General features: G+C 32.9%; 5 protein-coding genes and 1 non-coding gene across 6 annotated transcripts; 1 reads left to right on the forward strand and 5 right to left on the reverse strand.

Moving 5' to 3' along the window:
• Positions 1-155: 155 nt before the first annotated feature.
• LOC125849538 (pentatricopeptide repeat-containing protein At5g44230) lies at positions 156-3,217 on the forward strand. Its single transcript, XM_049529626.1, has 2 exons — positions 156-2,358; positions 2,538-3,217. The coding sequence occupies exon 1, from the start codon at positions 186-188 to the stop codon at positions 2,148-2,150; it is 1,965 nt and encodes a 654-aa protein (XP_049385583.1). The 5' UTR covers positions 156-185; the 3' UTR covers positions 2,151-2,358; positions 2,538-3,217.
• A 333-nt stretch (positions 3,218-3,550) lies between these two features.
• Positions 3,551-4,366, reverse strand: LOC125849556 (late embryogenesis abundant protein-like). The gene is made up of 2 exons (XM_049529656.1): positions 4,031-4,366; positions 3,551-3,944 (listed from the first exon to the last, which is right to left on the reverse strand). The coding sequence occupies exons 1-2, from the start codon at positions 4,286-4,288 to the stop codon at positions 3,729-3,731; spliced, it is 474 nt and encodes a 157-aa protein (XP_049385613.1). The 5' UTR covers positions 4,289-4,366; the 3' UTR covers positions 3,551-3,728.
• A 5,000-nt stretch (positions 4,367-9,366) lies between these two features.
• LOC125849561 (abscisic acid and environmental stress-inducible protein TAS14-like) lies at positions 9,367-10,486 on the reverse strand. Its single transcript, XM_049529662.1, has 2 exons — positions 10,008-10,486; positions 9,367-9,865 (listed from the first exon to the last, which is right to left on the reverse strand). The coding sequence occupies exons 1-2, from the start codon at positions 10,275-10,277 to the stop codon at positions 9,671-9,673; spliced, it is 465 nt and encodes a 154-aa protein (XP_049385619.1). The 5' UTR covers positions 10,278-10,486; the 3' UTR covers positions 9,367-9,670.
• Positions 10,487-18,916: 8,430 nt separating this feature from the next.
• LOC125849562 (bZIP transcription factor 11-like) lies at positions 18,917-19,834 on the reverse strand. Its single transcript, XM_049529663.1, has one exon. It carries the CDS (start codon positions 19,482-19,484, stop codon positions 19,050-19,052), a length of 435 nt encoding a protein of 144 aa, XP_049385620.1. The 5' UTR covers positions 19,485-19,834; the 3' UTR covers positions 18,917-19,049.
• A 2,180-nt stretch (positions 19,835-22,014) lies between these two features.
• Positions 22,015-22,086, reverse strand: TRNAD-GUC (transfer RNA aspartic acid (anticodon GUC)). The gene has a single exon. It is a non-coding gene; the product is annotated as a tRNA-Asp (tRNA).
• A 925-nt stretch (positions 22,087-23,011) lies between these two features.
• LOC125849548 (mitogen-activated protein kinase 7-like) lies at positions 23,012-26,656 on the reverse strand. The gene is made up of 3 exons (XM_049529640.1): positions 26,198-26,656; positions 25,585-26,011; positions 23,012-24,254 (listed from the first exon to the last, which is right to left on the reverse strand). The coding sequence occupies exons 2-3, from the start codon at positions 26,005-26,007 to the stop codon at positions 23,565-23,567; spliced, it is 1,113 nt and encodes a 370-aa protein (XP_049385597.1). The 5' UTR covers positions 26,008-26,011; positions 26,198-26,656; the 3' UTR covers positions 23,012-23,564.
• Between the last annotated feature and the right edge of the window lie 706 nt (positions 26,657-27,362).

Consider the following 27,362-nt stretch of genomic DNA (forward strand, 5'->3'; position numbering starts at 1 on the left):
TTCATGTTAGTTGATCAATAAAAAAAATAAAAAATCGTATTAGTTGATCAATCTAACATCTCTGTGTTCCTGCAACTGTTAAAAATTTAGATTATTGGAACCATGATATATAAGAGAAGTTAGCTCTCCATAGTCCTTCTGGTTTCATTTTGTTTCAACTGAAGACCTTAGTAGCTTTGCATGTAATGGTTTCACTTGCTCGGAAGCTGATCGCATCAAGGAACCCTATTCCAATATCCAAAAGCTACGAGCTTGGAAACCCAGAAGCTTTGCAGCCCTTCGTTCCATTTTCCCGGCTTCAAGAGACAAAACTCTTGGAATCTCATCTAGTTTCACTTCTTGACAACTGTAGCAGCCTAAATCAGATCAAACAAGTACATGCTCACGTTATTCGCAGAGGTCTTGACCAATGCTGCTATGTTCTCGCAAAGCTACTCCGTATGCTCACAAAAATCAATGTCCCAATGGACCCATATCCCCGTCTTGTGTTTCATCAAGTGGATTACCGGAACCCTTTTCTATGGACCGCGTTAATTCGCGGTTATTCAATTCAAGGACAATTGAAAGAGGCAGTGTGTTTGTATAATGCTATGAGAAGGGAAAGTATATCGCCTGTTTCTTTTACTTTGACGGCTTTGCTCAAGGGTTCTAGCGATGAGGTTGAGTTGAATTTAGGTAGGCAGATCCATTGTCATAACATAAAGCTTGGTGGGTTCTGTAAAGATTTGTTTGTTCATAATATTTTGATTGATATGTATGTAAAATGTGGCTGGTTGGATTGTGGTCGAAAGGTGTTCGATGAAATGTCTGAGAGGGATGTGATTTCGTGGACTTCGTTAATTGTTGCATATTCAAAGTCTGGAGATATGGCGGCAGCTGCTGAGCTGTTTGAGAGATTGCCTGTGAAAGATTTGGTTGCATGGACGGCTATGGTGTCAGGTTTTGCACAGAATGCTAAACCAAGGGAGGCATTGGAGTTCTTCCATAGAATGCAGTCTGAAGGTATTGAGACTGATGAGTTGACATTAGTTGGGGTTATTTCAGCTTGTGCACAGTTAGGGGCTGCTAAGTATGCAAATTGGGTTTGTGATATGGCTGAGGGATATGGTTTTGGACCTGCCAATCATGTTATGGTGGGTTCTGCATTGATTGATATGTACTCCAAGTGTGGGAATGTGGAGGAAGCGTACAAGGTTTTTGTGAAGATGAAGGAAAAGAATGTGTTCTCATATAGTTCGATGATTATGGGTTTTGCAATGCATGGATGCGCGAATGCTGCACTAGATTTATTCGAAGAAATGGTGAAAACTGACGTAAAGCCTAATAAGGTGACATTCATTGGTGTTCTTATGGCTTGTACTCATGCAGGTTTGGTAGAACGGGGTCGACACCTGTTTGATATAATGGAGAAACATTATGGTGTTGAACCATCAGTAGAACACTATGCTTGCATGATTGATCTCCTTGGCAGGGCTGGGCAACTAGAAGAGGCTCTTGAGCTTATCAAAGCTATGCCTATGGAGCCTAATAGTGGTGTCTGGGGAGCCCTGCTAGGAGCTTGTCGGATTCATGGTAATCCTGATATTGCAGAAGTTGCTGCCAACCGTTTATTTGAGCTTGAACCTGATAGCATTGGTAACTATGTCTTGCTTGCCAATACATATGCTTCAGCTGGAAGGTGGGAAGATGTTTTAGGGGTAAGGAAATCAATAAAACAAAAACTGCTGAGAAAGGACCCTTCACGCAGCTGGATTGAAGGCAAAGAGGGAGTGATTCATGAGTTCTATGCTGGTGATATGACCCACCCAAACTCGAAAGAGATTAAGGAAGCACTTGAGGATCTTATTGGTCGGCTTAAGTCACATGGCTACGAGCCAAACTTAAGCTCTGTGCCTTATGATCTGAATGAAGAACATAAAAGGCGAATACTTCTCACACATAGTGAGAAGCTGGCTTTGGCATATGGGCTGCTCATCACTGATTCTGCTGGGTCTACCATCAGGATCATGAAAAATCTAAGAATCTGTGAAGATTGCCACTCATTCATGTGCGGTGCATCTCAAATCACTGGCAGGGAGATTATTGTAAGGGATAACAAGAGATTTCACCATTTCCATAATGGTGTATGCTCTTGTGGTAACTTTTGGTAATTAATAGAACTACTTGAGATCTCTCAAGTCCCAGTCTATGTTAGTTTAAAGAATCCTTTTTCTTTGGAAATGGCCATTACTCGGTCACAAGTGCCACAGTTGTGAGGAATTGGACTTCTTGTTCAACTGAAGGATATGATTAATTCATTCAAGGGAATATCTGAGTTCCAGAATTGTGTATAATTCCAGGTGCCAAGTTATATAACATGTAATTATACTGCATATAAATAATTTTCAACATTCAGTGACAGTTCAAAATGGCACGATCACCTGATACAGTTTTTACTTGCCTTCAGGCATTCTTGCAAAGCTTTTAACGACAGTCGATACTCATTCCCTTTTTCATAGTTCAAGTGACTTTGAATGTTATGATTTTACATGTTTCAGATAAGCTGCTTAGTAAGTGTTTCTCAAGGCATCTTTGGGTTCTAAACATGGAGATATCATATAATCTGGCAAGATCTGGCACATTACAGGCATTTTGCTTACTACAACTTGTTGGCCAAAGTTCAGCAGGAAGCTTGTTGCAGCAAAAGACTGAAAAAGGCACAATTCTGAAGTTGGTACCCTGTGTGGGTTCAGAAGAGATAAGAATCCAGTAACTATTGGACTGAAATCTTTATTTCAAAATCAGTTTGTGTGGCAGATGAAATGTTCCATCAACTTTCAGGATTACTCATTTTTAATTCTCCATCCCGTTTGGTTGACTAACGCTGACTGTCGCACAGGCTAAGATCAGATAGATATTGAAATTGGAATATGTGGATGCACGCATGAATCAAATTTGATGCCATGTGGGCTTCAATATGAAGGAAAACTACGTTAACTAGCAGCAGAGTATATGCTATTAGTAGAAACCAGCGAAGGCTAGAGGCATGACAAAACGCAGGAAGCAGAGGGGCATTTTGAGATCGTTATAAAACGAGTTCAGGCATCTGTGAATAGGCTAGAATTTAATGCAATTTCGTACTTACGAGGCCGAGCATAGAGCTGGTATTACTTTCACTTTGGTGAGTCCAATTCTCTCCCTTGTAATCTTTATACTTCCCAGGAGTAGTTTAATTTTATTTTTTAAGAAAGGCATCGTTATAACAGTACCGAGTATTGGTTCTCAGATGTTCCTCACCTAGTTTTAACCCCGCAATTAGTTGCATCACGGATTAATAAATAAAGAGATGAATACTAATAATCATTCCATTACGGTCTCATGTTATCTATTTGGTCATTGTTAAAAACCATTCATCATCCGCATATCCGACCGTCATTGATTTTAAGTGGAATTCCCAGGCAAGAAAGCAGATGGTGCCATATGAACTTAGATACATTCACAACGCATTATTATTAATTTATGATGAGGTACATGATTCAACATACTTAAAAGACTTGTTACATGTGTGATGATGCTTCCACTAGCACTTAAAAGAGGCTAGCGTGACTTTATTATTCACATAAAAGGCCACGCTTCAAGACACAGCAAGGACAAACTAGAAACAACTACTAACACAAGTATTTAACCAAACATTTTACATGTGTATATTTAAAAGGATTTATTCTTAATTTCAGCCACAGCTTTAATTCCTAGTGGTGTCCAGGGCCATGATGGCCTGGAAGCTTCTCCTTAATCTTCTCCATAATTCCCTTCTTCTCATGAGTGCCTTCCATACCATAACCAGTAGTGGTAGTTGTTGCAGTTGAATGTGCTAGGTCGTCTCTGTGACCTCCTGGCAATTTCTCCTTAACCTTGTCCTTTATCCCTTTCTTCTTCCTTCTACCGCCGTGTCCATCATCCTCAGACTTCAAAAGCAAAACACACACGTTAAACATTATTAAGAGTGAGCGATTAAGAAGAGGTTAGTCGAAACAAAAGATAATTAACTTACAGAGCTGCTGGAGCTAGAGCTGCCAGAACGGTGAAGCATACCACCGAGAGTACCATGCTGGCGTTGTTCCCCACCAAGTACGCCAGTGGTGTGTCCAGCCTGAGTTCCATAGCCGGTACCGGTGGTTCCATATTCTCCCATGGTTCCACCAGTCTGCTGGATTGGGTTGCCATACTCGTCAGTTTGGCGGACTGGGTTGCCGTATTCGTCCGTCTGCAGAGCCTGCCCTGCACTATACTGGTTCTCGTAGTGCGCCATGATTATGTTTTTTTTTTCTACACAATTGTATCTAATTCTGTTGAGAGTATTCGATAAAGTGTAAATATTATAAAATTCAAGTGCGAAAAGGGGATAGATATAGGGATGGAAAAACAAAATAAAGATGAGGGTGTGGAAGAAGTGGAGGTGCATGCATGGCACCAGAGCATCACAGGTGTTGCGTGAATTAAACAGTTGGCATGAATGTGGCAACATCACAGACTGACACGTTTTTTCCTCTGTCGGCGTTGAGATAAGATTCGGCATTTTCGGTCAAATTCTGCTGCTGGAAGCTAAGAGACTTGCATATAATTTCGAAGTTACTCGATCGGAAACTGCGGTATAAAATCGTGTCTTATATGTTTACCAGTCGGGCGTATTTAAACAAAAATAAAAGGTAAAAATACCAAAAGGATGAATGGCCTAGTGGTTAGGTGCCGCAGATTCGCCAGGAAAAAAATCATGTGTTCGCCACTGATTGTGATCAGTGGATCATCTTGTTTGCTATCATTAAGACCTGACTTACCAAATAAATTTCAGCAAAGCTTAGCAAATAATACCTATATAAAGCTCATACATGCAAATTTAAATAATTTTGCGCAGAGAATTAATAAAACTTATGGTATCACGTCTAACTTTTAAGAATCCAAATTTTGGAGGAGGCCGTACTGACCAATAAACAGGTTGATGGAAGCTAACTAATAGTCATAGGGTGACATATGCTTATTTATCAAGTTCATAAGAAGCTTATTAAGAACTGTTAGTTTCAATTTTTAATTACAAATATGAGAAGCTCAGGTCCACTAGGTTCTAGTTCTAGGAGAGGTAGAAATGCTCTCTCGAGTGAGAATATAGCCCATTGGACGAAAATGTTAGGAATGTGAGTCTTGCATTTACAGGGCCTAAATGAGATCAACGATCTTCAAAGAGTTAATTAGGCTTGCTGGACTTGGGCTTTAAATACTCTTGAAATTTTGGGTCCCGTGATAATACCAAATGGGGCTGATCCAGAGGTCTTCCAATGTTTTGATGACTATAGTTTAAGGGTTATTAAATTGAAATAGTCATAAGTGTGATATTTACATAAAATGGCTATACTTTCTAACTTAATATAGCCATATTCTATGCCTGCCCATTTTTTTTGTTAAATACATTGATATATTTAAAATTATAATGCACTAAATAAGATAAAATTTCTTATTTATAATTGACAGACCTTTAACTAATCCCTTTAAATTCTCAATTTTTCATTAATCAATTAACAAGTCATAATTACCAATTAACAGTGATTGCTTTAATTCTTTTCAGTTTTTTTTTAAAAAAATTGCTCCATTTTTCATTTCTCTTATTCATGAATCGAAAATAGTTGAATTCAATGGCAAGCCTAACAATATTGATCAGACATGCTGGAAAATGAAACGATGAAAATTTCTATATAGAATATAGTATTGATGGAATCGTGTTGAAAGAATATACTTCGTATTCTGATTTGATTGAATTAATTTCAGGCCAATTGAACATTGATCTGACTACAACGTGTATCACCATCAAATACAGTGTCAAAGGTAATGATACTCCTGTGAAAATATGCAACGATATGGGAGTACCGATATATGTTCAGTCGAATCCAAGTGACAACTACATATGAAAATCCAAAACAAGTGGCAATGACTCTTAATGCACTATAGTCTATAGGTCTCCAATTGTATATGTAAATATCCAAGTACATATAAATTGTTTAGTATAAAAGATTTGAAAAGTATAAATCTCAATTTCTTTCTTCTAGTCACATTAGTACACTATAAAGTATACAAGTATATATGTATTCAATTCTATTAGTATTCATACGAATGCAATAATATACTAACATAGATTGAAATACAAATAATCAAATGCAAAGTATTAATGTATCATGTACATCCGATTAATGTGGCAAAGTGAAATTAATAATCAATTGACAGTGAAACCTATTCGCTAGAAGTATCCAATTGTATATGTAATTATCCAAGTATATATGTATTGTTTCGTTCAAAAGCTTGACAAGTATAACTTGTATCTAATTGTATTTCAATGTCTTGTATTGTTCACATTACTACAATAGAAGTATCAATAATTAATTATATGTATTCTACTCTACAAACATTCATATGGATGGAATGACTGACTAACATAGAAATGTAAGTATTGATGAAAGCATAAAAAATACATACATAGATACATGTGTATCCAACTATCTATGTATATTAGTATTCTACTGCATACAAAATTGACATTTTCACAATCATTCTATCTCTTTTTGCTCATGTTCTTTCGATACTCATTTTTTTACAACTATATACATACGAATTGAACTTGTTTAACTATTTCAATACAAGATGAAGATACATAAAAAAAAATGACAAGTATAACTCTCTCTATTTGTATTTCAATTTCTTATATTGTTCACATTAACACAATAGAAGTATCCAAAATTGTATGCATTCTACTCTACAAATTATCAATATGAATGCTATGTTTGACTAACACAGAAATGTAAAGTATTGATGAAAGTATAACAATACAAATATACATGTGTATCGAATTAAGTATACAAGTATTCTACTGTATACAAAATTGACAGTCACATAACTCCTCAACAATTTTTTTTTCAACTATATACATACAAATTCAACTTGTTAAACTATTTCAATACTAGATGACAACACATAATGAAAGTGTGTGTGTGTATATATATATATATATATATGACATTATTCTAAAATTATAAAGAACACAAACTTCAATCTCGTTTTCCTCCGATTCTTGTTGAACTACTCTTTTTCCATTACCACCTGAATTAACATTGTTGACTTTTTTTCTAGATTGGTTTTCACTTTTAAAGATTTTGAACCTTCTTTCCTCTTTACTGATTTTGCATGTTCGATTTCTTCACACAACTTCAATGGTATAAGATCATTAACCTTCTTTGTTCTTCTTTCTTTCTCAATCACAATAATAGACCCTGAAATTTTGACTTGCTCTTGAGTAATATACAAATCAAAAGAAGATATTTCATCCACTAATTTATCAAATAAATGTATACATTTTGTAACCCTTCTCGGAGTACCACTTTCAACCATTGTAATGGAGAAACAAAATCTTCAATCGAAACCCTATGAAAAATAGATGAAAATATGTATATATACAAATATAATCTTCATAGAATCAAGAAAAAAACTACAATCATGTGAAAAATAATTGATACACACCATCAAACTTTTTTCTGGAATCGTGCAAAATGATAATGAATCGGAAGGAATAATTTGGGGAATGAATAAAAAAACATTGATGTAGAGAATTTGAAGAAAGAGAAAATGTTGATGATGGCAAGTTTGATGAGATAGAAACATTGAAAAAGGAAAATATTGATTATAACCGTTTAAGAAAGATGAAAATGTGTCTGACTAATTAATTATTGTGCAATAATAAGCATCCTATTTAATATTTATTTATATTTATATATATAAAAAAACATATTATTTGTATATCATTAGCTTTGCTATTAATTGTGTATTTATGTCCATAAAATATAAAAAAGATAAAATGTAGTCATTTGTCTTAAATATATATTGATGTTTGCCATATTTTGTAGTTTTTCCTTTTTGTAGTTCGGCCAAGTCTATCAATGACAAAATTGCCTTCTCCATTCTTCAGCTGATGGGGCCTAATTTGAAATTTCACACAGTGAAGTATGAAACTCCATGGTAATGAATATTTTTTTTTATAATTATAGGACTGAAAAATAACTGTCCCGCACTGTTACCACCAAAATAATTATCTTCCTTAAAGTTGATCTTTTTAAGGATTAGGAGTTAAAAATCCTTCCACCTTTTGATGCATATGAACATATTCTCAATCTGTCTACTTTTAATTTTAATTGTTCGCATTTATTCAAATAAATGTCTAAATTTACTTGCCTGATTTCACAAATTAAGAGATGATTTGTCCATATTATTATTATCTATAATCATTTTTCAAAAAATTTGAATTGGTTATATTTATAGAGTAATATAATAGAAGTTTCATTCTATTTATTATTTTTAAATATGTGTGCTAAATTAATACTAAACAAATAAAAATAAAAATTACAGATTAGGGGTCATGGACGGATCCGGCTCCTTTCCATTTCCCTTCTCTCCATTTTTTTCAAGTTCTTGCTTGGATGTGAGACACATGACATAAGTAAAAATTAATGGTTAAGATTTACTGTAATTGAATTAAAATAAGATTTTAATTATGATTTAGATAATTAATTAATATTTCATAAGAAAAATAACAATACCACAATCATAACAATATATTATCTTTTCCATAAATATATTATTAAAAAGAATTCTCTTTTTTTTTCTTACCAGTATTATCTTCTATTTTTGTCCATAAATATATTATAAAATAATTTCTCTTTTTCTAAAAAAGATTCCCTCCGAGTATTTTTGCTATTAATTATATGTGATAAACTAATTTTAAAGAGAAAGTTCAAAGTTGCTATCTAAGACTCAACTCAATTTTTTTTTAAAAAAGAAACAGAAGATAAATTCTCGCAGAAAAAAAAATTAGAAAAGAGAAAAGTTTTTTATAATATATTTATGGATAAGATATTATAGTGTTATGACTTATGAATTATGATTATGGCATTGTTATTTTTTTTATGAAATATTAATTATCTAAATTATAATTAGAATCTTATTTCAATCAATTAAATCTTAACCTTTAATTTTTACTTATACCATGTGTCTCATATCCAAGCAAGAACTTGAGAAAAATGAAGAGAAAGGAAATAGAGAGGAGTCGGATCCGTCACGGACCATGTCCAATAATAAGGATTGGCAGCCCAAGGTCTAAATAAACAGAGACTCGGGAGGAACAATTTTAGAAATTATTTGCTATAGCAGCAAAATGCTCTACTTATTTGATTTGTATGTGATGATAAAGAAATCATTTTCTCTACCGTATTTTCAACTCTCTTAATTAATTAAAGCATGAAACTTGAACTCAAAAGAAATGTATATATATAACACAACTTAAACTCAAACTATATTATCATTATTAAACACGTACAGGACATCACAACACACATTAACATGATGCATATGGACATCGATCATTGCTTTCCAAGCATATGGAAGCAATATTCTTCTTTAAAAATACAGAAGGGGCATCAGGGCATGGCCGCCAATACACACATATATATAGCATGAGCACACTGCCCTTACACGACTTTAAACACACAACGTAGGTAATTAGATAACTGACGTGACGATTACTACTAATTAGTGCATGAAATAAAATCAAGCACTAATACTTATTCATTTATAAGATGGAAATGAAAACAAAGGTGTATTCTCAATGCATCCCAGGGATCTTGTCCTTGATTTTGTCCATCATTCCTTTCTTCTCTCCAGCTCCTTCACCTGTTGTTTGTCCATGTTGACCGCCATACTCACCTTCCTGCTGGCCATGTCCTCCTCCTGGCATCTTCTCCATTATCTTCTCCTTCATCCCCTTCTTTCTCCTCCCACCTTCTCCATCATCCTCCGACTGATCATAATTTTAAAAGAACATCACATACCATACCATAAGAATGTCATGAAATATGTTTAATTTCATATACTATAAGTTTTACGACTACTTGTAATATGTTAATGTGTGTTCAATCAAATACTGGATTAACGAAACTTACCGAGCTAGAGCTGTCGGATCGACGAAGCTGCTGTTGCCCCTCATGGTGATGGGTACCAGTACCCATACCCATACCCATACCCATACCGGTACCGGTACCTTGAGTTCCATATCCTCCACCAGTGCCACCCATACCGCCAGTACCCATGCCCCCCATCATACCAGCCTGCATGCCTCCCATACCGGTACCTTGATGAGTTCCAGTTTCTTGGACATGGTTTTCATATTCATCAGTCTTGCGCATTTGGTCTTGGTTGCCGTATTGTGCCATCTTTGATCAAAATTAAAAAACACTTGTTTGATTTTTTTACTTGCTTTTTGGCTATTGCAGGTATGGTTTTTGTGATGGAATTGAGGTTCAGGGAGAAGGGATTTATATAGGGAAAGTAAAAGTAGTAAAGGCTAATTGGAGGCACAACAGGTGTTAAGCGAGTAATGGAGTTGAGTATTTAGCGGGATCGTGGCAGCAGAAAGTTGGAGACAAGTGTGAGAGTGTCGGCATAAATAAAGAATGGATAAGGAGATATTTAACTAAAACCCAAACATTGAAACTTACGGAACTGGAAAGGGACACTGAGTGACATTTAAGATCATAGACTGGAAGCCAAGTGTAATATTGACTGGTCATAAAGATTTTATAACTGAAGAAAGTAAAATTAATAATTAGGAGGACACTTCGCAAATTAGGCACTACATCCAAGGAAGGAAAAATCGGGAAGATTTATTTTTGTACGTACCGACATTTCAAGACTCTTTGCAGTCTATAATAGCCGTAAACGTGGCATAGTAAGAGAGGCAGCAAAACTATGACTCATAATTCCAGTAATGTATAAGGATAACCTTCATTTTCCTTTAAGATTTTGGATGATTTGCTGGATAAAATATGGAAGCCCGGCCCATGAATGTTGTCACATACTAACAAATATGATTTCATCTTCCTTTGTGTCATTTGTTTTGTGTGATTTAATTCATATTTTTTTATTACATCAGTGGAAAGGAAAAGGAGAGTCGATATTGAATCCATGTATATCATACCGGCCCATGAATGTTGTCACATACTAACAAATATGATTTCATCTTCCTTTGTGTCATTTGTTTTGTGTGATTTAATTCATATTTTTTTATTACATCAGTGGAAAGGAAGAGGAGAGTCGATATTGAATCCATGTATATCATATACAAAGTTTATGATAATGTGACAAAATTTAAACTATCAATATATAAAATTTAATTAACTTGTTCTAACAATATATTATTATTTTCTCCAAGTCTCAAATATACATATTTTCTAGAGTAATATATATTGTTCGTATATTTAACTTAGGCAAAATGGTATAATAGACCCCTGTACTTGTATGAGTTTGTATTGTGAACCCTTCTATTTAACTCTTTATCAATTAAACCCTTAAACTTAATAAAACACAATTTATCAAACCCCTCTGACCATTAACTAGGTTTATGTGGCATCAATATGGTTGAGTTGGCAAAAGTGCGTGAATTCACTCTCGTTAAAGCGAGTGATATCCTATTTAAGTTTAAAAAAATATTAAAAAATAAGGAAAAAAAAAATAAAACAATAAAATAAAAAAACTTTTAAAAAAATAACTAAAAAAGGCTTTCTTCTTCCACCAACCGATTCACCTCCATTTTTTGCCATCTCCATCCATGTCCAATCCATTTTTCTTTCTTCTTCACACTCTTGTCATCTTCTTTAGCAGATCTTCGCATTGGCACCTAGAGAGAGACGACGCAGGTCAGTGGAAGAAGAATGAGGCGGGTGAGAGTGGGATCTGGTCACGATAGCGAAAAAGCTTTTTGGTCAGATCTGGTGGCCATGGTGCGACGGAGATGAAGATGGATGAGGAAGAGAGCATGTATGGTCGCCGGCAAGAGTTGCGACGACGACTGGGACGGCGGCGAGGAGCCTCCTAGCATGTTTGTACGCCGGAGGCAGTAAAGAGTTTCTTGGCCTTCTGATACGCCGGAGAGCATATCGGTCGGTGATGGTGAGGGGCAAAGATCTATTGCGGCGGCTTAGGATTTTTGGATTTGTGGAGGTTAGAGAAGAAGGAAATAAAATGGTGAGGGTGTGCGATGAAGATGGAGGTTGGTGGGGGAGATCGTATTTGTGGTCTTGCCGGCAAGAGGAGCGGCAACAACAACAAATTTTTTCTGCTGTTGGGCCATTTCACGGTGAAAATGGAAGATGATGTGAGAAGACCCAAACTTTTAATTTAAAATAATAAATTAAAATTTAATTTGTCAAAATTGCATCAAAACTTTATGATTTTTCTTTTGTCAAAAAAGATTATTATAAAAATAAAAAATGATGTGGCAAATTTTATCTGACATGACGTGTGACATCAGCGCGATTGAGAGTCACGATGAGTTAAAAGGGTTCAATAGGTTGAATTTAGATGGGTTCAGGGGTCCAGATGACAAAGAGGTAAGTAGAAGGATTCACAATACAAACGCATACAAGTACAAGGGTCCACCAGATTATGTTGCCTTTAACTTACGAGCAACTTACAAAAATGACTATAGTTATAGGATTATTGAAGTTCAATAGCTATAAATATGTTATTTACTAAAAATGACTACACTTTATGTCAACTTCTAGCTGCATGTTTGTATTTATTTTTTTTTATTATTATTATTTATATAGTAATCTTACAATGTACTAAATAAGGTATGGTATGTTACTATAACTGCCAACCTTTTATTATGTCCCTAAATCACTCAAATTTCCATTATTAAATTACCAACTATTTACATATTGAATGCATATCCCGATTCATTCACATAATACAATAGTAAGTTGTATTTATATTCATAAATACAATATATTCATAAAATACTAATTATAAAGGTATTCATAAAATTTTGAATATAAAAGAATATTTATGTCTTTTTCTCGTTGTATTTTTGTATATGTTTTTTATTTTTCTATTTATACACTAATATAGTTGTAATTACAATAACTAAATAAGAAAAATATATTACTTGTACAATTAGCATATGAATACTTTGAATTCAAATTGGTGTTTCTATTTATAAAACTTAAAGTATTAATATATCAAGTATACAAGTATTTATAAAAACTTAATGTATTAATACATCAAACAAGGTAACGTAGTACGATTTTAGCATATGAACACAATAATTTGGAAAATGCATGGATACACTGTTGTTAAATAAAAAATGAATACACCAATACAGTATACATATGACTACACTGTTGTTAAATAAGAAAAATGGAAAAATAATAGAATGTGTAGGTATCAAAGTGTAAGTATTCGGTTGTATAAAAAATTGAAAAAGCCAACAAAATGTCAATCTCTTTTTTATTAAGTTTTTCCTATAATACTTGAAGTTTGGTGTTAACTTAGGTATTTATTAATTTATAAAAATATAGTATTAATGTATCCAACTATACTTGTATTGCCTAATCAACCTTTCAAATTGGATATATTACTTATGTATCCAAATATACTTGTATTCACAAATCACTATTTCAACTTGTGTTAATATTACAATACAATTGTCTATGTATATAAGTATTATACTATATACAAATTTGACAAACAACAAAATTCCCTCTCTACACTCTCTGCTAACAACGGTAACATAATGGCTCCATTGAACTGCGGGTATCCCCCACGCGCCATCTCATAGAGCCACCAGGGGGTCTCTCATCGGCGCACCAAGACAAGGAGATGGCTCCAGCAGTAGAGGTGACACTCATCGCAAGGTTATATGCAATTTCGTCATGGAAAGAAAAGTATAAAAGCAATATAATTTATGAAAAGCAAATTCTTCAATCAAAATCCTAAAAAAATAGATGAAAATAGATGTATACAAATAAAATTTTCATAAAAAGGAGGAAAAAAATCAATTAGAAAATACCTAATGAATTCAAATCACAAAAATCGCTCCTAGAATCATACAAAATGATCTTGAATTGGAAGAAATTTGGGGGAAATACAAAAAATCTTTGATATAGGGATATTGATGAAAGAGAAAGTATTGATGAGGACATAATTAATTATGAGTGTAATAATAACTTTCCTATTTAATATTTATTTATATTAAATATATATATAAGAAAAACTGATTATTGGTATATAATTAACTTTGCTATTTATTGTATAGTTATATCCATATAACATAATAAAAATAAACTATAGCTATTTATTTTAAATGTATATTGATGTTTGCCATATTCTGTAGTTTTTCCTTATTTTAAACTCTCAGGGGTCGTTTGGTGTGAGGTATAATAATAAATAGTCCCGGGATTAAATTATAGTACCGCTTATTTTGTTGTTTGGTTGGCAAGTTCGGGATAACTTATCCCGGGATTAATAATTAGTACCGGGATAAGTTATCCCTCTCCTTGGGTGGTATAGTAATCCCGGGATAACTTATCCCGGGATAAAAAAGGTAAATGACAAAAATGTCTCTTTCAACCCTTTTGTTATATCACTTTTTACATTAATGAAGGGCATTTTTGTAAACAAATAAATTGTTCTTAAAATTTATTATTTTGAATACAACAAACCAAACACTCAATAAAAAATAATCTCAACACAACTAATCCCATCATAACTAATCCCAACATAACTTATCCCAACATAACTTATCCCATCATAACTCATTTTCAAACCAAACGACCCCTCATTGTTTATTTGTGCCATTTTGGGCTTGACAGTATTTCTTATTGGATGACCCAACATTTACTCCAGTATCACTAATACACTATCTAGGGAAAATGGGTCTCCGGCCCAATGAACTTTTAAGAGCAGAGAAAAACCCAATGAATTGGACATTTTCACTAGGTAATTAGGGAATAAGGGCTAAAGCACAATAGATGCCATACATTTAACATTTGAGTGGAAAAGGAAAGCAAGACATAATAACCTTTTTTTCGAGGCCTGTTTGGACGTACAGTTCCCGCAAGCCTTAATTAATTCCACCAAATTTTCCTCCTTGTCTTGGCAGTTGGCACTAACTAACCTTTGCTTATTTTCACCATAAAAAGATGTCCTATTCAGAGAGGGAAACCAGCCACAAATACCATATATGGGTCTGATAGAAGAACTTACTAGAGTAAATTCACCATGAGAAGGACCTCCTCCATGCATATATATAATAAAAGATACAATTACCAGTAATGGGACGAATACCTATATTTATTTGTGAAAGATGATTGCGGTTCAGTTCTTAGAGATTTTGATGAAGCATGTTACTATACATCATAATATATGCTCTTAGACGATCCCATACAAATTCAACGTCAATTTTTTTTGCATTTCTCATTATCCTGCTGTGTAGAAAATGTCTAGCTTTGTCATTGTTTATTAGTATAATATTTTTTTTGGTCTTGAAGAGAGTTTATTTTTAGTATATCAGTTTAAACAATTTTATCATGCCCAACATCTAAAACTAATTTTCAAATAACTCAAACGTACTATTTGACATTTATGTCCAGTAAAAGCATGTGGTATATATATATATGGCTGTCCACATGATCTAATACTAGTGTGTACTTGACTTATACTGGTAAATATCATGGTCTAACCTAACATGCAATCAGATTTTAAAGGAATAAAGTAGTTTACCCTAATTTTTATGCAGATTATGCTCCATGATATGCTTGTATTGCTAATCACATGCTTATAATTGTAAAAAAAAAAAAAAGTGAGACAGCAATACGTAATTAATTAAACCAAATCAAAGTACCAGAATCACTTAAGTACGGACTAACTGGATGTTATGACTTTTGATTTGGGAGGCCATTAGTCTCCATCGACAGGCTGTACACGTTACATGCCACTTCTCTTACAAATTAATTAATTAATTATCTAGTTAATTAAATGAACGGCCCTTAATTGGTCTGAATTTTGAAATCGGTGCTCTTTTACTTTATTCTGGAAAAAGACTAGCTCACGTCACCGACAGATATGGATCTTTAGTTAATTTTGATTAGGAATCACTAATTATACTTTGAGGGGTGTAAGACAATCAGATTAAGAATAAAGAAATGGAAAAAAAAAAAAAAACTTGACATGTACAATTGCTTAATTATACTCTTGAGAAAATTCTAGTGGACTACCATCTGCATTGTTTATTTTGTCAGTATTATTATTCCGCAAAAAACGACTATCTTAATTTGTTTAAGTGTTAATTTGTTTGTTTAAAGTTTAAAATAAAATTAAAGAAGGCACTCGTGATTGCTTACATATGCATAACAATCACATGGAAATTGGTGTGAGCAACTAATTAATTTGGGAAGGTAATGAACGGTTAATGATTTGTTGATAGAAGAGTCTATTTGCAAATTAATAATCAAATGCTAGTATTATAATTCACCTATTTATAACAAGTTTCTTTCTCCATGGTGAACTTAATTATGGAAATCCCCTTTTTAATGTAAAGCATTACAGTTAATCCTCCTTTTGTGATTATGGTATGCCAATCAGAAAGAACACACGGCTCAAGGAAAGTGTTGCACCAGAAGAAAATCAATACTATCAAGTAACTTTGTTCGTTAAAAATTGTATAAGTTGAATTAAATTACAATATTCCTTCAAAATTTACAAAAATAAACGAAGTTAAAGTTCAACAAAAATCTTGAACCTACTCGAGAACATCGTGCAAATATTTAAGGGTGAATCAGATAAGTAAATTGTTTATGAAAATTTAATTATATTTACTTTTTGAAGGCGTAAAACATGTATTTACAATAACTTAGATATCACTTATTAATCTCTATTGAAGTAGACAAAACCTTCTTCTCCTATTTTTCAGTAGACAAAACCTTCTTGAACGTGTGTTTCCAATAGCCCTTTATTTAAATTAAAAAAAATATTTTAAGTAAAATAAGTATGTTTGAAGTGCTTAGATGTAGGGCTACCCTTTACAAGAACTCAAGAAACTTTTTTAATTATACAAATTAGGTCAGATGTATGTATGTGGTGCTTTCATTACCCATTAAACTCACTTTTTAGTTAAAATCTCTCAATGAAATTAGATTAATGAAGTTTTATACATTGTATAGTCGATTTTGTTAGTAGCTGAAATGTTTAAATCTACAAATGAGGAACAATTTGGTTTCTCTTTTTCATTTCAACCACTTACTACTTTTTAGACCAAATTTAATAAATTCAATATGAAGGAACTAAAGTATGCAAACAGCATGACATCCTTTTAAGTTTTAATAATCTGATCCAGAATTTGCAAATTGTTTGAACACAATGCATTTATCCAATCATAGAGAAAGCGCCAAAACGAGAAAAAATAGAAAATATGATTATGCTATAGTGACGCAGATTTAAGTAATTTTCTAGACAATTATTAGGCATAGTTAGGTTTAGTTTGTTGTATTATCTTAATCATATTCTTATATTGTATTTTTCTTCCCCAATAATTCAAGCCTGATATATATTTCCATTTATAGATATTTTATTTTCCAGCACGTCCGGCCTAACCTTTATTAGATTAGATAAATGATAACAAACCTCCACCAGAAAATTCATCTATAATATATATTTTCCATTTATCAAAGTCTAAAGATCGATTGAGCAAAAATTAACAAGTGATTATATTATATGTTAAATAAACTTATGTCACTACTTTGCCATAAAGTGAAACTAAAATTGATCTTAAAGCACTCACTAGAAAATATAATTAAAGGAAAAAAATATTGCTAATATACTCTACAAGCCGAAAAGTTGAAAATAAATAAATAGAAGTTATCGCACACTTATGAGAATTTGTGTTTGGTTCTCACGGTCCTTTCATTATTTCCTCACTAAAAGTAATTAAACAAAAAAATAAAAAGAGAGATTAACTTAAAACAAAGAGCATAGAAGTGTGTTACACACAAGCCAACGATGGAATTATCTTTAATAAAATTAAAGTATAAATTATAGGAACCACATATTATAAATACTTAATAACATTCTATCCCTTCTAGTTTTTTATTTACTGAAAATCCCTTAAAAATGATGTTTGCGGGATACATAGCGTTGTTCACGAGATACATTAGGTTTGATACATTCCACATAGCGGGATACATAGCGTTGTGCACAGGATACATTAAGTTTGATACATTCTACATAGCGGGATACATAGCGTTTGATACATTCCACATAGCGGGATACATAGTGTTGTGCATGGGATACATGCGGGATACATATGTAAATAAGGGATTTTTGAAATTTTTGAAATAAGTAGGGATAAATGGATATTAAAGTAAGTAAAGGAGTATAGTTAAGTAATTTGTCCAAAATAAAATAACAAGAGAGACTAGCCACTTCATAATTAATCTCTAACAATAATTAAACTTAATAATTAATCTGGTAATATTGGATGGTTTTCTACTGTTACTTTAAATACACATTTGTTAAACTGTTAGTGAAAATTTACTTTATAGTATCAATGAATTTTGTTTTTTCGATTCTGATTATTATCTTTTTATTTGTGTTTTGACTATTGTATTATTTTGTTTCGTTATAATTTTTCTTCATTATATTGTGTACAACCCTATATTTTGTTGTTATTATTACTTTCATTTATGTATTTCTCTTTTCAAACTGCTTTAATATATTTTATCTTATTCAAAGGTCTATCAGAAAAAACCTCTCTATCTTACCATCTCCAAATTTCATTAGAATTACTGATTATGTTATTGTATTTTATACTTTACCTTTTTTTTTAAAATAATAATTCTATCCTATAACTTATTTTTTTTTCCTTTTAATATTACAGATTTATACTTCAAATTGTGAAAAATGAGGTAACAATGAAAAAAATTGATACAATTTATCCAAATGTCATATTCGAAAACATAAGCTACAATACAATAGAGTAACAGTCCAAGCTCTTACAAATCGAGAAGGCGTCATCAACTATTTTATCAAATCCAATTATTTATTAGTGAACCTAACCAAGCGCCTTCATCTAGAGCCAATCCAAGAATCCCAACAACAACATTGTCTTTTTTTAAAAAAATCGACTTTTCAATGACCAAAATGATACTAAATCAGTACATGAAAGCATCAGCAGAAGCCATAATTGGCTGATTCACATGTAGCAAATTCCAAGGATTCAAGAAATCATCTTCACAATTAATCTCTGTTTCATCAATTGTTGAATTTGCTGAGTTGATGCAATTTATGATCTCATTTAAAGACTGTAGCCTATTACTCAACTCTGCCATTTGTGCTCTGAGAACAGAGTTCTCTGCCTCCACATTCAAATAAACCTGATTCACCATATTTATGTTACTCACAATTTGGTTATTTTGTTCCTTCAGTTGATTCACTTGAGCCATTAATTCATTCAAATGCGTCTGCTTCTTCATTCTTGATCTTCTTGCTGATTCCCTGTTCGATATCATTCTTTTACGTTTCCTTTGATCCATTAGTTGTTGCAGATCATCTGACCCTGATGAAGAATTTCCACTAGGAGAAGCCATAATACTAGTAATTTAACGCGTTATAACTAAATAAATATCAGTAATAATAACTAAATCAGAATCAAGAAGTTTAACTTTTGTTAGCGAGGATAAAACAGAGTATTTTCATGAGAACACGTAGAACCAGTAGAGGAAGACAACAGAGAAGGATTGGACTAAGTGAGTTCCACGACGAAGCGTTGAGTTAATTGTAAAACCAGAAAGAAGAACTTCACTGATTACTGGAGTCATGAATCTTAAAGTACATCAAAAATCAAGGCTCTATAGTTATGCATCAAAATATATGAATGAAATAGGAAGAGAAAGATAAATATTTTTGAATTTTTTGAAAACAGAGTATGAGAGAAGAACAGAGATAGAAATATTATACGGGCAGAGAGTTTTTTTTTTTTTTTTACTAATATATATTGAATAAGAAGAGGAGGAGGAAGGGGCTTTTGATAGTAATGAAGATTCATTTTATAGACTATGTTGATGGTCATTGAAATAAAGTAACGCGACCATCAATCAAATATAAAATTTAGTTTGTTTGGAAACAAGTTATCTCAGAATTAATTAATATGGAATAAGTTATATAATCAATCACTATAATATAACTGGTAGAATAAATAATTTAATAACTGTCTAATAGTTCCAATCAAATACAAGATAAAATAATTCTATATTTTATCCCAAAATTATTATACATTATGCCTCACGCCAAACAATTTCTAAACTTATTACGTAAAGCGTTGAAAAAGAGTGGCTTCCTATTGGTTAATCTTTTATTTTATTAAGGTAGGTATGAGAGAAACTTGAATACATACATATTACATAACCACTTGGTTTTACTATTTGGAAGATTCTATTGCACATGGGGTTAAGTGTGTAATGTACAAAATAATTTACTATGTACTAAACATATTTTATTATGCACTCGAGTTCTCTTGTTTAAGAAAAGTGAAAAATCTCACTTCAGAATTTACCTCACGTACCATTTCAAAAAGTTGAGCTTAAAATATATATGTAGATTAATTAAGACATTAAAGAGAATTAAGGTCACCGACAAATTTTCGTTGCCGTACGATAATATCAGACCCCTTAAGAATGGCGAAGAGGTACTCTTTATATATATATATGTCAAGATTCAACACGCATGCATCTGCATCTCAAAAACCCACCGACTTCTTCATTTTATCGAATTTTCTAGTGTTTATTTAGTCAGAGACAGTGTTGGCCAAGGCACTCGACAAATACGACCTGCAACTAAATAAAGTATATATGTACTATGTAATAACATGTCTTAGTTTTATATTCGAAATGGTTATGTTCAAGTGTTCCACCATTGTTCAAGAATGAAATTATCTTTGAACTATAGTTTTTGAGTTGAGTTAGTTTCAAAATTTATTGTGTTAACAGTCCTAGCCTTAGTGCACGGTCTTGGGCATGTAATATCACTTGTTAGGATAAAATGCTTACTATCATGCCAAAAGTTGTAGCTGATAGTAAATGTGCAACTTTATTTCTTAACTAAATCCAATAAGCAAGCATAATGTTCGATTATGACTCCGCCCGAGCCACCCAACCCCTCATGGACCTTGCCATAGACAGGCTGTTGAGATTACCCAATATGTTCGACATTGGTTTAGACTTGAGATCTAGAATAAGTTATCCTTGTTAACAATTCACTCTCTAGTCTCTAGCATTTGACTATAGTAATTTAAATTGCTCGTCAGGAATTAGGTGCTCTTGTGTCATAACAGAATGTACTGATTCATTGGAGTAGATATTTGTATCATAATATTCAGAACCTGAATGAACCTAAATTTTTGACAATTTCTTGGCAGCCTTATTTGAATAGTTTCTTTGTAGCCAATTATAAACTAAACTAGTATATGACTTAACTATTTTGGAGATTGGAGATTCATGTATAAGAGGCATAATATACTGCCTTATATAGCATATAAATTGAACTTAGGTGGAAGAAAAGTGTTCAACTAGTGCACCACCACAAAACAATAAAGGTTTGGTGACCTATCATTTTCTTCCCTTCTGTTTTCCTTTGTGTACATATCTTATTTTTAATTTGTGTCAGTCTCCACAACTAAAGTATCACAATAAGCATATTCGTTAATCAAGGTGTTCGATCGTCTAATTAATTGATTAATATAATCCTCTCTTTACTTACTCAATTAAACACGCTTAGAGCTAGCTATTTCTACATGTATAGTTTCTCTCATGTCCATTCATTTATAAAGATTAACTAAAGACGTTTTAGTACTTGAGTTACTTTTTTATGACGTTACCAGCTAGTCAACAACTTGAAATTTCTTAATTTTGCATATTTCCACTATAAGCATATAACGTGATATTGACTGTAAATATTTCTCTTCCTTTATTTGGTATGTAAACCATTTGTTACATCAAAGTACAAGACAAGAAAGAAGATGCAAATATACTGCTTTACTATTTTAACTGTTGGTTGAAATGAAATCTCACCCTAATTACCAATAAAATTAGGTAAGGAGCAAAAAGAAAAGAAAAAACAGAACGCCGCTGCCGGGGATCGAACCCGGGTCACCCGCGTGACAGGCGGGAATACTTACCACTATACTACAACGACTTGGTTGAAATGCTAGTGTAGCTGAACATATTTATTTAGTTTTGCAGACTTTTCGAGTGCACAATTCAGCACTAATCACCACCTACTCTACTGGTGGGAAGTTAGACATTTCAAATAATTGTCACATATTTCGTGCTTACTCTTGTTTTTCGAAAACCAACTTTCTACCTCCACAGGGTAATTGTAAGATTTGCATATATTGTACCCCACATATGGAATATGTTATTGTTGTTGTTCCAGGTTACTCTGCGAGTGGGCCACAGGTGACTAGTCTTTATTGTAGAAGATTTGTCAAACTCTATTTGCATATGGCCCAGAGAGGCTAACTGGTCTGGCTATGTCAGCCCAATTAATATATTTGGTTAACAAAACTTGTATCAACCTTAAAGGAAAGTCTTGGGCTATTTTTTTAGTTTTTTTTTTTAATTTTAGTTAAGAAAAGGGAAAAAAGAGCCTTCTTAATATAACTTATGAATGGAGATTAGAACAAATGCTAACAAATCTTATAATAAAATCAATTAGAGCAACTGATTTTTAGATTTCGTGATCATTTTAACTTCTAGTACACGAGACTTGTAACTTTCATGTTAAGCATATAGTCTTATCAGCTCGCTTTAGTAACTCTGAATGTTAATGAGCATCTAAAGAGAGAGTCGTACTTATATTTGTTCGAAGATATAACTTTTATACACTGACTGTAAATTCTTTTTGATAGTATATCTTAATTCTTAACCCATTATAACAGGTAAATTAGCTTACTTTTCATGCTACCAATATCAATTTTTATGGTCAGGTACATGTTATCTTCTAAGTAATATTTATAGTATAAAATTCTTATCGATATTCTCCAAGTTATAATGGCAGTCCACTAGCTGCATATACCATTGAATAGCACTAAGAAAAGGATCAATGAAGCCAATAACACTCGAGCTGGAAGGAAAATGGGAAGCTTAGCCCATAAATTATGTACAGCTTACAAGAAGTCTAGTCCAAGGGTCCATATGGACAGGCTAAATAGATTGCCTTATTCGGTCCTCAGTTCAATACACATCAAAAATATTTCATACGAAGGAGTAACAATCTAAAAAGTACAAGAAAAAAGGCAGCTCGGTGTACCAAGTATGCATTCCGGGACAGGATAAGGGGTGTGTGATGCAGCCGGTAGGTAGCTTACCCTGACACAAGCATCAATAATTTGATTTCATAACTCAAATCTGTGACCTATAGGTCATACGGAGACAACTTACTCTCACTAATAATCTAAAAGTAAAGAAGATGAAATGAAGTCACCAATTATAACCTTAAGTGATCCTCGGATTGATCACCTCCCTGCTCCAAATGTCTCCAAGTGACCACAACATCTTAACTGTGTATTTTTATCATAGTACAGAACAAAAAATCCCACTTACCTTTCTTTGCTTAGGTCTTCTTCTTGTGTCCCAATCGGAAGTAATATAGTACTACTACATAGACGGAAACTAGTAAAATGTGTTGATATAAGCTGCTTCAGGATGGTAATGAAAGATTTCTCTCAGCATCATCTCCCGAATCAATGGTTCTGCCATATTCTCATCAATATTCAGATTAAGAGGAAATTGAGCGGGAAGATTGCACGTTGGATCAAAAAGACTTGATAGGTAAGGGTGATAGAGAGCTTCTGTAACTGTTATTCTCTTTGAGGGATCAAAAATGAGCATTCGCTGCAGTAAGTCTATTGCTAAAGGATCAGCATGAGGGAAAAGAGAAGAAAAGTGAGCTCCTCGGGTAAAAGGAAGAGATCGGATGAATCCTTTAGCCCTTGGGTTATCAATGAAATGAAGATCAGCTTCAGGCTGGCTACCAAGGATATTGAGAATAAGTTTAAGCTGATTGAGGCACTCAGTTCCTGGGAATAGAGGCTTCCGGCCAAGAATTTCTGCAAAGATGCATCCAACAGACCAGACATCAATGGATGTTCCATAATTGTCACAGCAAAGAAGTAGCTCAGGCGCACGATACCAACGAGTTACAACATATTCAGTCATGAACTGCCCATTGTCTCTGCTAGTCCTAGCCAGTCCAAAGTCACAAATCTTTAACTCACAGTTGGCGTTCACAAGGAGATTCCCAGGTTTCAAGTCCCGGTGAAGAATATTAGCTGAATGGAGATATTTCAAGCCACGAAGGAGCTACACAAGTACACATCACATGAAAAGTGGTTGGTTAGAAAGAACACATTAGAACCGATGGAGATCAAGAGGTGCAGTAATGATATCAAGCTTGCTTAATGTAGAAACAGACTTCTGATATACTGATGATTAATGCTGGCAAGAAAAAAGTAATGTCTCTAAAAGATTATAGCATACGCAAATCAGCTGGTGCAGGGGAAAATGTCGTTAAGTATCTCAGATTAAGAAAGGAATTTTTCAATCAATTTCTATTACCTTCAATACTATTCAATTATTTACCAACTTCCTTTTGTGGAAAGTGGAACTGTTCAATTCTATAGCTGTGATGTATGATGCACAATCAAGATTAAGTGAACTTCAAAAGATAACACACCCAAGAACAATCTAGCATTAAAGCAAGGTTCATTTAGCAGAAAAAATCACAATAAACGCCGTAGTTCCAACACTATTTGTCTTCCTAGATTTTCTTCTTGTACCAGGAAATTAGAACTCCTTTGGGGTACTTTCCAGCTTAGCAATCCAAGTTTTATGAATTCTCTCACAACTTCTGAAAGTTCTACAAGACTAGTGCAGAAGGAGAATAGTTTTCTCATAAGTTAACATCTATAAGACTTCTTTGGTTACTACACAATGCACTACATGAATGTTTCTGATCAAACGTCTATATTATAATCTTTCCAGTATACTCCATTAATCTAAGGACCCAAATGAGGGAAAAAATCTGTGGAAAGGTTTCAACTGGAGCACCATTTAATTCTACCAACAGCTTGTGTACAGTAATTTTTTAATACAGTATACAGTAAAAATTGCAGAACAAGTAGAAACTACATCAATTTTTCAACCAGCAACCTCCGTAATTGCCACTTGATGATGTCCGTTACATGTCAAACGGGTCAAGCTTATTTGAACTATACGTTTCATGAAGAGAAACACACTAAAACTAGATAGAGGCGAACATACGAGTTACTTGACAGTTGATAACAAAAGGTAGCCAAAAAGAGAATGATATAGCTAGTTCAATTTTAGCAATTTGATATCATTTTACTCTTTGGTCTGCTTGCTACAAGTAAAATTGTCAAAAAGGGTAAACTTTTTGCTTAGGAAAGTAGTTTTTTCTTCTACCTCTCTTCTTCCCTTCATTTCTCCATCTAGATATCAGATAAAACTGAGAATCCTGAATGCAACCGACAGCTAAACATCGAGAAGATAAAACTCAATCAAGTGCTCAAAAACTAACCATTAAGATGGAATTAGAAAAGTATAAATGCATTATGTGTATTAAGAGCAATAAGGACAGCAAACAGAAATGGGTTCACAAGCTAGCCAATACCTGAAAAAGAAAATACTTGCAATGATCATCAGATAAAGGCTGCGGCGACTTAATGATATGATTAAGATCCGTATCCATCAACTCATAAACCAAATAGATATCCTTGAAACTATTTCTATGAATAGGCATCATCACATCCTTCAAAGCAATCACATTCTCATGCCTTATATGCCGCAATAACTTCAATTCTCTTAGAGTTCTGAGCGCATCAATTCTATTCGAAAACACGTTATTAATTTTCTTGATAGCAACTTTTTCATTTGTCTCCCTATTCACTGAGGAACAAACCACACCATAAGCTCCTCTCCCAATAGGTTTGATCGGCACGTATTTCGTATCCACTTCAAATACAGTTTGCCACATTGTGTAATAATGCTTCCCTCGTGACCTAATTCCATTCGGAGCCTCCACTTGAGTTGCCATTTCTCTGTTATTTTGCATATAACAAAAAAAAATAAAAAATATTCAATTTCTCAATACCCCAAATTTTCAATATCCAAAATTATATAATCCTAACTTCCATAAAGCAACATGTTTTGCACTCATAACTTAGAAAGCAAAGAATAAAAACAGTATACTAATATGCAGAAAAAGGGCAGAAGAGAATATATACTTTGTTTTGTGTCGATTCGATCTTCTTGTGATCCGCTTGTTCTTTTTTTCACTATAACTTATTAAATTCAGAAATTTCCCCTTTTCTTTACCTTCAATCTTGCACCAAATTCAGAACAACTTTCTCAGTGTAAAAGCATAAGTAAACCGAAAGTATCATAAATTCCTCAACAAATTTCACTCAAAGCAGAGAAATACAAAACAAAAGTTGCTTCGAATTTTGTATCAAGAAACCAAACATGGGGTTCACGCAATCAAAATTAAGCAAGAATTTAGGAAACCCATATAGTTCTTCACATCTGTAATTGATTATAAGTAATTGGTAAGCGTGAACTCAAAGCGATATTAAAATAGAAAGAAAAACAAAACAGAAAGGACAATAAAAGGGGTATTTGAGGGAAGGACGATTATCTCAAGAACACGACAGCTACCGTATATCTATAAACTACTAGTTCAGGTTCATGCACAATACTTAGTATAATTTAATACTTATCGACAAATTAATTTTACTGTTATTTAATTTTCAAGAATAGCTTTCATTATTTCGTCATCCCTCACCTCTACTTAACACGATTTTCTTGGTCAAGAGTGACCAACATGTTTATTTCCTTTATAACAACTTTTCTATTACTTTCTCCTCACTTTTACTTGTCCCAATCGAATTTGGTTTACAAAATAATACTCCATCAATCTCATATTAGTTAAAAAATTATAGTAATAAAAGTAGTTATTTTATCTAGTTATTCATCTTATTAAATCAAGAAAATATTAATTATAATTTTTTATATTATTCTTATAATTAGTTCTTTTTTAAAGTGTTCATATTTATTTGTAAAATTCTCAAAAAGTTTTTAAGAGATAAATTAATAAAATTATCTTCTTATTTATAATTTCTTAAATAACGTATAAAACGAAAAGTGATCATTAAATATGAAACGAAGGAGTAATTGACATTATTTTATTAAACTTGCCTTGCTTATTGATGTTTTAGGTCTAAAAAGGTGATTTGAGGAATAAACAGTAGATGCTCGGTAAAACATAAAAAAAAAAAAAATGGAAAAATTATCTAAATATATAATTTATTTTATCATATTTTTTAAAAAAAATTATGATTAAAAAAATTACAAATAATAATACTTTTTTTTTACATATAATTAGTTCTTATC

Source organism: Solanum stenotomum, chromosome 12 (genome assembly GCF_019186545.1).
Source record: "Solanum stenotomum isolate F172 chromosome 12, ASM1918654v1, whole genome shotgun sequence".
In the NCBI taxonomy this organism is placed as follows: domain Eukaryota; kingdom Viridiplantae; phylum Streptophyta; class Magnoliopsida; order Solanales; family Solanaceae; genus Solanum; species Solanum stenotomum.

Coding starts and splice junctions, on each gene's coding strand:
- LOC125849538 (XM_049529626.1), top strand. CDS start 186: ATGGTTTCACTTGCTCGGAAGCTGATCGCATCAAGGAACCCTATTCCA.
- LOC125849556 (XM_049529656.1), bottom strand. CDS start 4,288: ATGGCGCACTACGAGAACCAGTATAGTGCAGGGCAGGCTCTGCAGACG. Junction 3,945..4,030: donor GCTCTAGCTCCAGCAGCTCT/GTAAGTTAATTA, acceptor TTGCTTTTGAAG/TCTGAGGATGATGGACACGG.
- LOC125849561 (XM_049529662.1), bottom strand. CDS start 10,277: ATGGCACAATACGGCAACCAAGACCAAATGCGCAAGACTGATGAATAT. Junction 9,866..10,007: donor GATCCGACAGCTCTAGCTCG/GTAAGTTTCGTT, acceptor AATTATGATCAG/TCGGAGGATGATGGAGAAGG.
- LOC125849562 (XM_049529663.1), bottom strand. CDS start 19,484: ATGGCTTCTCCTAGTGGAAATTCTTCATCAGGGTCAGATGATCTGCAA.
- LOC125849548 (XM_049529640.1), bottom strand. CDS start 26,007: ATGGCAACTCAAGTGGAGGCTCCGAATGGAATTAGGTCACGAGGGAAG. Junction 24,255..25,584: donor GCAAGTATTTTCTTTTTCAG/GTATTGGCTAGC, acceptor GTACTTGTGTAG/CTCCTTCGTGGCTTGAAATA.